This window comes from Delphinus delphis, chromosome 21, assembly GCF_949987515.2.
Source record: "Delphinus delphis chromosome 21, mDelDel1.2, whole genome shotgun sequence".
Classification (NCBI taxonomy): domain Eukaryota; kingdom Metazoa; phylum Chordata; class Mammalia; order Artiodactyla; family Delphinidae; genus Delphinus; species Delphinus delphis.
In genome coordinates, this window is record NC_082703.1 from 2,665,137 (window position 1) to 2,679,992 (window position 14,856).

General features: G+C 43.8%; 2 protein-coding genes across 3 annotated transcripts in view; one reads left to right on the forward strand and one right to left on the reverse strand.

Moving 5' to 3' along the window:
• Window positions 1-1,694: 1,694 nt before the first annotated feature.
• Window positions 1,695-14,058, reverse strand: SMIM19 (small integral membrane protein 19). Of its 2 annotated transcripts, none has more exons than XM_060001471.1 (4): window positions 13,857-14,058; window positions 9,205-9,342; window positions 7,549-7,673; window positions 1,695-2,066 (listed from the first exon to the last, which is right to left on the reverse strand). In XM_060001471.1, exons 2-4 carry the CDS (start codon window positions 9,336-9,338, stop codon window positions 2,002-2,004), a joined length of 324 nt encoding a protein of 107 aa, XP_059857454.1. In that variant the 5' UTR covers window positions 9,339-9,342; window positions 13,857-14,058; the 3' UTR covers window positions 1,695-2,001. The 2 variants fall into 2 exon arrangements, with proteins under 2 accessions (XP_059857454.1, XP_059857453.1); XM_060001470.1 differs by lacking the exon at window positions 13,857-14,058 and adding an exon at window positions 13,392-13,530.
• SLC20A2 (solute carrier family 20 member 2) overlaps window positions 13,462-14,856 on the forward strand; it is a 105,781-nt gene continuing 104,386 nt past the window's right edge. The window contains exon 1 of the mRNA XM_060001461.1: window positions 13,462-13,554. The gene's annotated coding sequence lies outside the window, so the exon portion shown is untranslated. The remainder of the gene's footprint in view (window positions 13,555-14,856) is intronic.

Here is a 14,856-nt window from a genome sequence, read left to right on the forward strand (position 1 = left end):
ATATATTTCTGACAGTACAGCAATTTCACCCTAAACTCTGCATCTCGTTTTCTGCTGAATCCTATCAGGAGCTCCACCTGAAACGGTGTGGGGTCATTAGCAAGCATCTGTGTCCCTTGGAGCAGTGGGCTGGGCCCAGCTGTGCACCCAGGGAGGCTGCCCCTCCATGCTTACCGCAGAGCATCTTATGCAGTTAAAGAGAGAAATGAGGAAACAGAGAACACAAGTGTTACTGACCTGTTTATTAGTCATGCCTTTTTTCTTCCAAAGAAAATAGTTCCATCAAACCCTTGGTGGATTCAGGGGCAGAAGCAGGACAATAACTGGTGTCCCTTTGAAGTGTGGCTGCAGGGCATCCCCTGCTTTCCCAGCTCAGCTGTGGAAGCAGAGAAGAAACTTCAAAGGCGGACTTGCTGTTGATCCTGCTGGTGGAGGCGTGACTCCCATCAGCGGGCTTCAGAGAAGAAATGAGGAATCTTCCTCTCTCACTTGCCAGAGTTCCACTCTCACCAAATGATCTGTGAGGTTTTAGTCGTGACTGTCTCTGTCCAGTGGATGCAAATAAAAAACCATCACCGTCCATTTCGTTGTGATTGATGTTTATTTAGGTACACTGTACAAATCAGCTGAGATAGCCAGTTTTCGTAATTTGTCTAGATTTGTGCCACACATCAGGGACAGCAGGTAAACCGCCCCCGTTCCTGATTACATGAGAGCAAAGCAAAGTTTAAGAAGATTGTCCCCTTGCTGCTCTGCTATCCCCAGGCCATAATTGTAACTGTTTACAATCCTTCAGTCCGAGTATTCATTCTACATACAGGCGGTACGTTCAAACTCATCTGTGAGTTAAGAAATAATTATTCCATTTGGTCAACAATTCACCTTGTACAATATATATATATATTTGAAAAGATTTAAATTTTAAAAGTAAATGCAATTTCCCTGAAATGATTTTATTTGGTCTAAACCTTTTCATTTATATTCTTTACTTCATAATTATAAAGGAAAAGGCAATAATGCTTGAAATATTAACTCTAACTCTTAAAATTATAGTTTTGATTCAAAAACTAATTTATGGACAGTTACATGGACAGTTGAACTTCCCTGCCACTATCCCCAACCGGCTTTTATTTAAATAAATATGAAAAACTGGGTGAAAACATTTCAATGTACAGTACAAAATGGTACAAGATATGAGAGTCTGCAGGGAAGCTTATTATGCTAAAAAAGCCTAAGAAACCATACAGTTACATTAAAGACTGATGGTCACATGACCCCAAAGCAAGCCGCTGACACCAGTCAGAGGTGCCCATGTATTCCGCAGTATAGCCCCAGCACGGCCGAAAGAAGACTCTTCTGGTGGAAGAAACTCCTGGGAATACAATTAAGGGGAACAAACTCCAGTCACAGAAAACTTCTACAGTTAGCAGGGGGGTGCGCATCACAATTTCACAACGCAGAAAAGATAGTTTACTGTGCAAATTCTGAAGTAGCAAAAACGGTTAATTCGGTTAGAGGTAACAACAGCCATAAGAACATACGTTAGTCTGTTATCCTTATTATATTTATCCCAGAACACAGTCGAAGAGGAAGTTATTCCAATGATTAGCTTTTATTTTTTAAGTTGGCAAAGAAGTTCCAAAGTGGCATCAGCTCCAGACTCTTGCTTCCAAAGATGTGTTTTTATTTCCTGACTGTCTCCTGAAGGGATCAAAGTCTTCACAAGGTACAGTCACCATCTCTGGTGATAGTCTATCTTCCTAGGTACGTGCAGACTCTCTGTGTTCAGGCCTTTTGAGGAATTTCTGATTTGTGGAACAAATGATTTGGAGATGAGGTTTAAAAAAGTGAAACAAAACACACCAAAAAATTGGGGAAAAGTCACAAATAAAATGATTTTATGGAGACAGAAGTTTAAAAAAATTGCTGCTCATGACTTGGCAGCGCGAGGAGACTGCACTCTTGAACAACGATCATTCCTGCTGCTCATTTTCTGAGATTTCATTCCAATGAGAGCTGCACGCTGTCAGCCTGGCTCTGTGGCTGCTGATAATCATACTTTCTGGCTATTGAAAAACAAACAAAACAATAAGCAAGAAAAAAGGAGATATGATTAATAAAATCGCAAAATAATTATGAGCTCACATCATTAAATCACAGTCAAGTCATGATTCTCAGTAAAGAATTAGCTTAGAATTAAACAATTTTTTATTCATTAGAGGAAATTTATTATACTTCATGATCCTCTAATTTCTCAGCAGTGCTGATATCCATTTTCAGATGTTTATTATTATTGTCTTGTACATCAGGATTATTCAGAGCATTGAAATATAGGGTAAACACTAATTAAGCTACTAAACTTAAATTAACATTTTGTAATGTCCTTTCTTATTTCCCATCTCCACCTCAAGATAAGTTAATAATAATGCTTTTGTCCACATCATAAGGAATTTGACTATATTTTAAATGAGAAGCCTAAGAGATTTACTGAACATTGTCATTAATATAAACTAGAAGAAAAAACAGACTTGCAATTCTGTGTTCTTTTTGTGCTTCTGAGAAATATTTATTGAAGGTCTTAAACTGAAACTAGAGAGAGTGCAGGGCTAAAGTCTTTGCAAATGTCGTTCACTGCTTGGCTTTCAAACTTTCAGTCTCTTCGTTAAGTTTTTTACCAGCCAAGGAAGAAATACTGTTTGTTTATATACTCAGGGTGGATCCAGATTATTGTGGCTGAAAGCTTTACAATTTTGGGAGTCCTCTTTAAGGAAAAGAATTTTGTTTGCTATTTCCTCTTGAACTTCCAGACTAAGTCAGGACTAGACATGCCATCATCAGCACTAAGAATGATGCAATGTGATGGGACTCTTTATTTTTTAAATAAATTTATTTATTTATTTATTTACTTATGGCTGCATTGGGTCTTCGTTGTTGGGTCTTAGTTGCTGGGCATGGGCTTTCTCTAGTTGCGGCGAGTGGGGGCTACTCTTCATTGCAATGCGCTGCCTTTTCACTGCGGTAGCTTCTCCTGTTTTTGGCTGTGTTGGGTCTTCGTCTTCGTTGCTGCACAGGCTTTCTCTAGTTGCAGCGAGTGGGGGCTACTCTTCGTTGCGGTGCACAGGCTTCTCATTGCAGTGGCATCTCTTGTTGTGGAGCACAGGCTCTAGGCGCGCGGGCTTCAGTAGTTGTGACACGTGGGCTCAGTGGTTGTGGCTCACGGGCTCCAGAGCGCAGGCTCGGTAGCTGTGGCACACGGGCTTAGTTGCTCCGCGGCATGTGGGATCTTCCCGGACCAGGGCTCAAACCCATGTCCCCTGCATTGGCAGGCAGATTCTTAACCACTGCACCACCAGGGAAGCCCCCCCCCACCCCCCACCACAGGCGGATTCTTAACCACTGTGTCACGAGGGAAGTCCCTGTGATGGGCCTCTTTAAATGTGCAAATACTCACTATTTACAAGAACAATGGTTTCCAAAGATGTCCACATCCTAATCCCCATAATCTGTGAATATGTTACCTTCTGGGGCAGAAGGGACTTTAAAGATGTTTTTAAGGTAAGGACCTTGAGAAGGGGGATTACCCTGGATTATCTGGCCCAACCTGATCATAGGGGCCCTGAAAATCAGAGAATCTTTCCTGGCAGAGTTGAGAGAGAGAGGGAACTATAAAAATGGAAGAACGGTCAGAAAGATGCAGTGCTACTGGCTTTGAGGATGGGCGAATGAAGCCACAAAGCAAGCAGCATGGGTGGTTTCTAGAAGCTGGAAAAGGCAAAGAAACAGCTTCTCCTTTAGAGCATCCAGAAAGAAACAGCAGAACTCTGCCAACACCTTGATTTTAGTCAGTGAATCTGCTGTAGGACTTTTAATCTCTAACTGTAAGATCTGTGTTGTGTTAAGCCACTGAATTTGTGATAATACAGCAGCAACAGAAAGCTACCATGCCTTACAAACACAGGTGTCCTGATAAATTTCATTTTATGCCATTCTCATCAAAGAAGAAAAAGAGCTGCACACTGGCTTTATAATTGTATATGCTATACTACTGAATATTTTTTGATAGGATCTAACTTCTGATTTTTGTTTGTTTGTTTTTTGTATTTGGCTGTGCCTCCAGCCACGTGGGATCTTAGTTCCCTGACCAGGGATCGAACCTGGGCCTCTGCAGTGAAAACACCGAATCCTAACTGCTAGGCCACCAGGGAACACCTACAAACTTCTGTTTTGACTAGGCATCAATGAAAACCTAACTCTTTACTTATAATTTTCTATACAGAGCTTCTGGTTCCCTGTTTTTGTTTTTTAAATACTTAAATTTCCTTAAGGATATATTTTTTTGAAGTGAAATACAAAAACATAAACTTGCCATTTTAACCATTTTTAAGTGTACAGTTCAGGGACATTAACTACATTCACACTGTTGTGCTGCCACCACCACCACGCTTCTTTTGATCACCCCACACTGACCTTTGTCCTCATTCCACAGTAACTCCCCACTCCCTCCCCCACTCCTAGTGACGATTCTGCTTTCTGTCTCTGTGAATTTGCTACACAGAAGAGAAATCACACAATATTTGTTCTTTTGTGACTGGCTTCTTTCACTTCACAATAAAAATAATTACAAAGCATAATGTCTTCAAGGTGCATCCATGTTGTAGCATGTGTCAGAACTTCCTTCCTCTTGGGACTTCCCTGGTGGCGCAGTGGTTAAAAATCCGCCTGCCAATGCAGGGGACATGGGTTCGAGCTCTGGTCCAGGAAGACCCCACATGCCGCAGAGCAACTAAGCCCGTGTGCCACAACTACTGAGCCTGCACTCTAGAGCCTGCGAGCCACAACTACTGAGCCCACGTGCTGCAACTACTGAGCCCGTGCTCCACGACAAGAGAAGCCATTGCAATGAGAAGCCTGCGCACCACAACGAAGAGTAGCCCCCACTCACTGAAACTAGAGAAAGCCCGTGTGCAGCAAAGAAAACTCAATGCAACCAAAAAAAAAAAAAAGAATTTCCTTCCTCTTAAAGGCTGAATAACATCCTATTCATGTATAGACCACATTCTGTGGATCCATCAGTCAAGGACACTTGGGTTGTTTCCATCTTTTGGCTACTGTGAATAATGCTACTCTGTAACATTCAGTTTTACTTCTTATTCTGAACTAGTAAAACATGAATGCAAAAGGGACAAAAGAGGAAACAGGGAAGGTGTACCTTCCTCCCACCTGATTAGTCCTGCAGTTCCTTTCCCCAAAGGAACTGCTGTTACTACTTCTCAGGATAAAATTTATGCTGAAGAAATTTCTAGAGGTTCTACTTGTGTAAATATATATATATATATGGTTTTTCTACTTTTCACCTGAAATTCCAGCCCACCCGAGACACATACCAGTAACATCTTGCTGATCACTCTTTCTTGCTTCTTTCTATGCGAGCACGCAAACACACAGACATCTATCTTTCTTTTAAAAATATCCACTCTTTTCCCTCGAGTCCCACAGTGTTCCCATCAAGGTAATGAATGTTAATAATCTGATGTGTATCTTTCCAAGCCTTCCTCCAGACTTGTGTAATTATACAGAACATTTTTAGAAACAACCCAATCAAAAAATGGGCAGATGATCTAAATAGACATTTCTCCAATGAAGACATACAGGCACGTGAAAAGATGCTCAACATTTTTATTAGAGAAATGCAAATCAAAACTACAATGAGGTATCATCTCACACCGGTCAGAATGGCCATCATCAAAAAGTCTATAAATAATAAATGCTGGAGAGGGTGTGAAGAAAAGGGAACCCTCCTACACTGTTGGTGGGAAGGTAAATTGATACAGCCACTATGGAAAACAGTATGGAGGTTCCTTAAAAAATTAAAAATAGAGTTACCATATGATCCAGCAATCACACCCCTGGGCATATATCCAGAGAAAACTAAAATTTGAAAAGATACATGCACCCCAATGTTCATTACAGTGCTGTTTACAATAGCCAAGACATGGAAACAACCTAAATGTCCATATACAGATGACTGGATAAAGAAGAGGAGGTGTGTGTGTGTATATATATATATATATATATATATATATATATATATATATATACACAATGAAATATTACTCAGCCATAAGAAAGAATGAAATAATGCCATTTGCAGCAACATGGATGGACCTAGAGATTGTTGTACTAAGTGAAGTAAGTCAGACAGAGAAAGACAAATACCATGTATCACTTACATGTGGAATCTTAAAAAAAAAAAGATACAAATGAACTTACTTACAAAACGGAAATAGACCCACAGACATAGAGGACAGACTTGTGGCTGCCAACGGGGAAAGGAGTTGGGGAGGAATGAATTGGGAGGTTGGGATTAACATATGTGTACTACTGTATATAAAGTGGATCACCAACGAGGACCTACTGTATAGCACGGGGAACCATACTCAATATTCTGTGGTGACCTATAGGGAAAAGAATCTGAAAAATAACATACATACATATATATATATATATATATATATATATATATATATATATGAATCACTGTGTTGTATACCTGAAACTAATACAACATTGTAAATCAACTATACTTCAATAAAAACAAAATTCTATACTACATTTTTATTACATGTAGATAGGGATGTTTTGGTCATTTGATTTTAAAGGAGCAGTACCCTAGCATATATATAATTACATCTTGCCTTTTCTCATTTAATGATACACCATGGAAACCACACCTCATTTTTTTAAATGGTGGCATCAAAGGCTGTGGCTTGGATGTACAATTCATCCTGGCTCCTTGTCCTTTAACCTTTGTTTCTTCTCCACCACTTACTCACAGGGTTTAGTACCACAGGACATGTTAATAACCTCTGGCCTGGAAGCCGTTCCTATACTGCTATGGCTGCAGCACATAGTAATTTAATTGTCAAGAAGTGACTGCAAACTCTATAAACACAAAATTTCAAACCTGAACTAAAGTAGGTTCAACTCAACGTCCCCTCAGCCAGATCCCCCAAATGCTCTTGGCCACCTCAACGCCACTGCACATGAGGGAAGTGCAAAGGAGGGAAATTAGAGAAGGATGAGACAGGAGCCTCACCGACTGTTAAGGCATCTAATTTCTGCCAAATTTTCAAAACGTGAAACACGTTGCTAGGGCTCTTCTCAGGGTCTTGGAAGGGCCCCAAATAAGTGAAGTGTCCTGAAACACTAACTTCATGCAAACCGGGTTTGCTGATACTGTGTTGAGCATCTAAAAAAGGCCCTACATTTTCATTACCAGCTATTTCTTTCTTAAAAAAAAAATTTTTTTAAATTGAAGTATAGTTGATTTACAATGTTGTGTTAGTTTCTGGTGTACAGCAAAGTGATCCAGATATACATACATATATTCTTATTCATATTCTTTTCCATTATGGTTTATTACAGGATATTGAATATAGTTCCCTGTGTCATTATCAGCTATTTCTGATAACCTTTGCCAACGAGACTCAACCCCAAAGAGTCTATTTTAAATATGCTTATGTACGTAATTAAAAACAGAATACTTACAAATGGAGTACATTTCCAGTTGCTGTCTTAACCGAATTTTGCTTATTGTGTCATAAAAGTTGGGCTCTGACAGAGTGTCTGTTGGAGGTGGCACACTGAATATCCTCATAATTCTCCTTTTATTTCTAAAACACAAAACCAATGCAGAAAAGAGATTTGTATTCATAGTTGTAGGACTGTAACATTCAAACGATCGTAGTAACCAGAAGCTGCATTAAAAGGACGTAAGTGGCCCTGAGTCCATCTTCTATTTTGTCCCCGTGAGATGCTTCCTGGGCTCAAGTATTCTTTCTTTCACTAGAAGTATGAAGCTGTACATGTACAGTCACAGGGTTATAAGAAAGAAAAGAAAGTAGCTGAACATGCCCACTTCATACAACAAAGCGTCTCCCCTCAATCCCCACAAAAAAAGCCCTGTTGTATGGAAAAATGCTCAGACAAAAAACGTATGATTATTTTTCCCCTCCCTCTCATGTCACGCAAATAAAACTAAGTTATTGCAGGCAGAGAATAAACAGAATGTGAGCAGACCTTAATTTTGAAAAACAATGAATAAACGATTTCTTAAATAGAGTAGCATGGCCTTAGTGGGGTCATATAGTTAAAATTAACAACAGCCTGTCTCTGCCTTTAAAACATTGGGGTGGGGAGGAGACGGTGACTATTTTTAGGGGAAGGCTGTTACCTGCCAGCGGCTCCCCCATGCTCTGTGGAGGCCTCCTCTCCCCTGCCCCCCCCACCCCCCGGCCCCGCTCCCCCGAGAGTCCAGGCGGCCAGCTGGCCAGCAGCTCAGGGGTCTCAGGGTCGGGAAGGGCGAGCCTGCAGGTCCCGTGGCAAGTGTGGGTCTGAACTTTTCCCCGGGCAGAGCATCAATTATTCTTGGTTGACTAATTATCCTGAACTGTCTAATGCCTTTGACCTTGGTAGAGGACGCCACCGAGCACATGGCTATGGGCAGCAGCAGCTCAATCCAACTACTGCTGTTTTTCCTCTTCAAAGCACGCCCCTCACCGTGCATTTGTTTTTAACTGTACTTGAAGGAAAGGAGCCAGGGAGTGTGGAAAAGAACAGCTGAATTACGCTACAGCATCTGGAATCACAGCAAGAAATATTTATTGAGGATTTACACCATGTGGCACATCAGGGACACAAAGGTTAAATAAAAGTCCTTGTTCTCAGGGGACTGAGTTTTGGGGGACGGACAGACAAGTAATTGGATCATACCAATATTATGCACAAGAAACAGAAGAGAAGGCTTGAAATTTGCGAAGACAGAATTGCTGAACACATAGGAGTTAGAGTTTGTGCATTTCAGGGACATTGGCCCAAAATATGTGCTCATCCAAGGGTGACAGTGAAGCTGGCTGAATGAGAAAACTGAGCTATATCAGAAATGATAGAATAGGAGTATAGAGCATCTGGTCTGGGTGCCAAGAGCTGCACTTAAATCCCCATCTCTCAGAGCAACTGGGTTTTCCAAGCCAAATCCTGGTGTCCGGTAATGTGAGGGCTGACCCGACTAGACAGTGATTTCATAGCAGGAACAAAAATGCTGATGAAATTATTTTTGTGCATTTAACTTAGATCAAAAAAACAAACCTACAAAACTTATAAATGGCTGGGTTCTTATCAACCCTGAGAATCTAAAGCCTTTACCTCTTGGCATACATGAAGAGCCCAAAGCTGACAAGGATCACTACCAGGTACACGTTGGTGGCTTCATTCCAGGCCTCGTGAACACTGTAATCGATAGAGCCCTCGTCACCCATCACTCCGTAACCGCCAGGCATGGGACTGTAAGGCAGCAAAGAGGGCAGGGTTTCTTTCAGTTAGTGATGGTGTGACGGCTGGACAAGGGCTGGCAAACAGAGGGCCTGGCTGGCCAGTTCCAGCCCCCTGCCTGCCTTTGTATGGCCCAGGAGCCAAGAATGGTTTTACATTTCTAAACGGATACATTTTAAGCAGAGCATCTTCCATTTTTGCCTCACAGCCCTCAAAGCCTAAAATGTTTACCATCTGGCCCGTTAAGAAAATGTTGGCCAACCCTGGTCTAGATCACTAAGGCATGGAACACATTTTCGCCTATTTCTGACTTTGAAACATCACAGTTCCTACATAAAGGTTCAAACTTGGGATTTAAAAATCATATTTCTAAAAGGATATGGGTTGAAATGTCACTGCACAGTTTCCAAACTGTAACTATCACCCAGATGAAAGCAACTGAATACTTAAAACAAAGGTCCACACAAATGGCTGGGATGCTGAGAGAGAAGGACAGCGTTAGACCCGTGACAGCAGTCTGGATGAGATGCGCCAGCCAGGACCGTGCTCTTCCACAGGCCCCTGACACACCTGGAAAACGAAAATGTCTGGAGCTTTATCTAGTTTTGGCCTCCTGGCCCACTGTGGAAGCTATGGGATAAAAAGTTATTTTGCTATTTACACAGCTGTGACTTCTATTCAAGGAAATGCATTCTTTGGACATTCCCACAGAAAATGAATGGTAACAGCAAGTATATCAAGTAGCAAGGGAAAGAGTACTGGTTTCTTATTTGCACTTGGGAAGTTCACTGAATTTTTCCTTAAAGAGAAAGTTCTGCTCTTGTGTTAAATCTAAACTAGGTAAGTCTAAGTAAAATGACCTAATATGTGAAAGAAATTCGGAAGTGTTGTTTTAGATACTCTATCAAAAGGAGAAAAACTGGGCTTCCCTGGTGGCACAGTGGTTGAGAGTCCGCCTGCCGATGCAGGGGACACGGGTTCGTGCCCCGGTCCGGGAAGATCCCACATGCCACGGAGCGGCTAGGCCCGTGAGCCATGGCCGCTGAGCCTGCGCATCCAGAGCCTGTGCTCCGCAACGGGAGAGGCCACAACAGTGAGAGGCCCGTGTACCGCAAAAAAAAAAGGAGAAAAACTGAACAAATGACAGGTGATAACTGTACTGTAGTTTCTACTAAGATAGCCATTTTCTAATACCAAGAAAAAAGGTATCTGAAATGTCCAAGAAATTGTTTTGCAATTTTTTCTAGACACCCTATAACAGTGAAGGCATTGCAGAAACTCCTCCACTGAAATATCTTGCAATCTGTCCTGTGAGCCTCCAAAAAAAAATTTTTTTTTTTAAGGTAAGTGGGCTCCTTAGTTGCGGCTCACCGGCCCCTTAGCTGTGGCATGCCAACTCTTAGTTGCAGCATGCATGTGGGATCTAGTTCTCTGACCAGGGATCGAACCCAGGCCCCCTGCACTGGGAGCGCAGAGTCTTATCCACTGTGCCACCAGGGAAGTCCCCAAAATGTTCTTTAGTGTAGATTTGGCTCAGTAACTTAATAAGTGTATATTAAGGGCAGAGTCTGTTTTCTTTCTTACAGTTTGCCTCTGCATAAAATGAATGAAATTTCCTTGGGGTCTGCTCCCAGGCCAGGTGGCATGTTGGCCCCATTCTGGCACCTGAAGTCTCTGTCAGACGTTCGCGGACAGACTGTATTAAAGTGAGTATTGTGAATGGCCATTTAACTTACATTCTAGACATTGAGGGCAAGAGTCATTCCTCTGAAACATCTATTGGTGTCTGATGAGCATAAGGATTGGTCTTTTAAAAATTAGACAGAGAATAATAAAAACAGAACTTAAAACTTTATAGATGCAAGATCTAAATATTAAACATATCCAATTCCTACATATTAAAGATTGGCTATGGATTTTTGTTTTTTTTTTAAGAGAGTGGGAGGCGCAGGGGGATTTGGCATTATTCACAGTTTCAATTCTTATTCCTTAAAATTGAACTCCAGAGTTTCTCTGGATGTAACATTATTCATAGTAAGTAATCAGCCTACTTTAGGAATGGAAACTTTTGGAACATCAGAGACTATAATTGTCTTTACAATTTATGGAATCTAGCATTTTTTTCTAGATTTCCGTTGGTGCCAAAACATAAAATAACGATGACTGTTTTTGGCCATAAGAGATGACTTCAGAGGTCTGGTTTGAGGTGCTGTGGAAAGGCCGGCACGGCCATGCAGTGAGGGTGGCAGGTTTCAGGATTGGGAGTTACGAACAAATTGGAGAAGAAAAGGGGAGCAGACTTAACAATGGCTACTGAGACATTTTGCAGGTGCCCTTTATCTGACACACTTTTAAAGTATTTCCTACGTGTTTTCTACCGCCTGACTGGATCTGAGCCAGATGAATTTCTTGCTTTAGTGTTCCACAAAATTCTGTTCATGTGCCACTCAATAAATGGTGTATTCCTACAGAGCTGTCTTCCTCCTCCTACAAATATGCCAGTTTTTCATTATATTTTAGAGAAGGATTCTGAAATTCTGCTGACCAAGAATGGTGAAATTTTACTGTGAATTACACAACTTGATTGGTACGCAGTGACACTACTGTTCTGGGGACACGCACTTGAGTTACTTTTAGTAGTATGGTTGTGAAAGACTTGCACCGGGGGTAGGCCTTTCGTGCCTGGTCCTCCATCATGACCAATGGCATGCCTTTGTAAGACTGCCAGGAATAAGGAGTGGTCCTGTACAAAGTCACAGTACAGACCACAGCTCCCATGTGGCCTGAACTATGACTGGTCCCCACCCAGCTCGCCACAGTCTAACCAACTGTACACACACACACCTGCTGAGCGGCTACTGCACACCTCACAGCCTCCCTCTAAGTCTGAAGCACAATGCCCAGGGGCGTTACAGTGGTTTGTTCCTGGCAAGTTAATGGATGTTTCAGCAAGACCACCATGTGCTTGGATTGTCATTCAGGGCTTTTCTGAGAAAACTGCACCTTTTCCACATATTTTTCCTGTAAACTAATGCTTGAGCTATTTCAGTAAGGAGTTGCTAGGATGAGCTGAACATAACTATCCAGAGATAAAGTTGGCAAAATGTGACAACTGGCGCTTGATTTCAGTTTGACAAACTTTTAAGTAGAGAACTAGTACTCTTCTTGGAATCAAGCGGCTGTATCATTTTTAAATTATTTTCTGTATTTGGGGTTCCCGATGCCGTGTCTAGGTGGTTCAGTTTTGAGGATCACTTGTCATCGTGTCCTGAATGGTATCCATTTCGTCTCTCACTTAGAGCTTTGCTATTTTGAAACAAGTTCAGATTGGAGTCACTCACACAGTTCTACGAGCTCCATACAACACAACCCATCGCATCAATGTTGTTTTCCCTCAGTCCTCTGAAACGCTAAAGGCTTGGGTTGCTGAAGCGGGAGGGTACAAGGTCACAGGCCTTCAACCAGCAACACGAAGGCAATTAACATCTGAGGGGCCTGTGCTGGGCAGTCCACATATGCATTTAATTGTTACCATCACCCTGCTGGGAGGCACGAAAGCTCCACCTGGCAGACGACGCGGGGTGGGGGGCTGGGTACACAACTCGCCCAAAACCACCCAGGCTAGCGAGTCGCACGCTGGACTCCCAAACGTGGGCGCTTCCGGCCCTGCCCAGACTCGTGAGACTTGCCAGTCCCGGAGAGAGGAGCAGTCTAGCGGGCAGACAATGTAAACCCCCACCCCCGCAGGCGGCAGGGGCCGGAGCCGCCAGGGCTCGGCCGCCGCGGGCTGCGCGCGGTGCGATCCTGAAGCGCGCCCGCTCCACACCCCCATCCCCCCATCCTCCCAGCCCGGGTGCCCTGCGCTGCGCAGGCGGCGGCCTCCGCCTTTCGATCCGCGATTCGGGAGCTGCGGGCCTCACTGTTCCCTCCAGCCTGGGGCGCGGCGGCAGAGGAGCTGGGACGGCCGGGCGCGGGGCTAGGGGCGCCCTCGGGCTCCCTTCCCTCCCTCTCACCCTCCCCCCGCACGGAGGGGCGGGGCGGGGCGGGGCGGGGCGACTCACGCCGCTAGCTCTGCAGGCGGCACGCGGCCCGGCGGCTCTGCTCCGCGCTTTTTCCCCGGCAGTCGCGGCCGGACGCGCGGAGCCGGTTACCGCACGGACCGGACGACCTCTGCTTCGTCATTTCCTGCCGGCCCGGCGGCTTCCGGATGGAACGAGGAGCCAGGTCTTTCCCCCCCCCGCCCCCCCCGCCCCCCCCGCCTCCCTCTCAGTGTGCGAACCGGAGGGACGCCGCGACGGCCCCGGTGCCGCCCCCCGGGCGCGTGAGTGCAGCCCGGCTCCCTTCCCCGGCCTAGCGGCGCGGCGCTGGCCCCGCCCCCGGCCCCTCCCCGCGACCCTGGGCGGCGACCCCGGCGGTGGGTCCGGCCGCCGTCGCCTGGAGTCCACGTGGGTCTGGCCGCGCTGCGTCCGAGCGCGCGGGGAGAGGGGACGGGTCCTCCCGAGAGCGCGAGCAGCCTCCAGCCCCACCTCGGCGCGCCCGGGCGGCGTCTCGGCGTGGGAGGTGGGAGTGTGCATTGGCCCCGGGTCGAGATTAAGCTGGGAACGCGAAGATTTTCCTTTTTCGTAATGAGGGCATAGGGTTATTTTTAATATTTGCTTAGGAAAGCACGTGCTGTCACTGGCTTTGCATTTTCCCTGTCATAATAAATGATGCGTGGCCGAGGCTATTGAAGTGTTCTAAAAACTGGATGTGCCCAGGATGCTGTAGTCTTGTCAGTTTAAGTGACTTTTGGATATTTAAAATTTTTGTAAGGACTTGCAAGATTCTAGCATGAGACAAGTAATGAATTTATGTAGGATTTCAGCATGAGTATTGAAGTAATCAGATTTCAGTGGTTGGCACAGCCTTGCAAATAAATGGCCACTTGTCCACGTGCTTGAGGTCTTAACTATTCATTTTGAGCGAGTTGTCTAGGATCAGCTGACTGCTGATTATAATTCATACTAGGCCATGTAGAGGCTGTATCCTTAATTGATAAGCAGAGATTAGAGGTAACGTTTAACATCCTACCCCTTAGCCAGCTTTCTCTGCTGCTTTGTGGATCATTCTGTTAAAATTAAACTCACCTCTGTCTGGATGAAGAGCATTGCTTGGTACATAACATAAAAGCTTTATTTCTAGTAGTAACACATATTCGTTTATATATATTATATATACATAATCACGTGCATAAATCTGTAACTGTTTAGTATGATTACAGAGTTGGAAAATTAGGAACGATAATAATGTGCAATGTTGAGTACTGATTGCTTGCCAGGCCTTTGCCAAATGGTCTACATGCTTTATCTCATTTAATCTTCCGGATAACTTTTTGCATAAACATAGGTTGCTTAGAAATACTTGAGTACACGAGTTTGATTTGAACGTGTCCAAATGCGGAATATGTACATTAATTGCTTCTGTTTCTGTTTTTTGTAAAATAAGGGTGTGGGCAATATAAAATGACTCATAGAGTAATTTAATGTG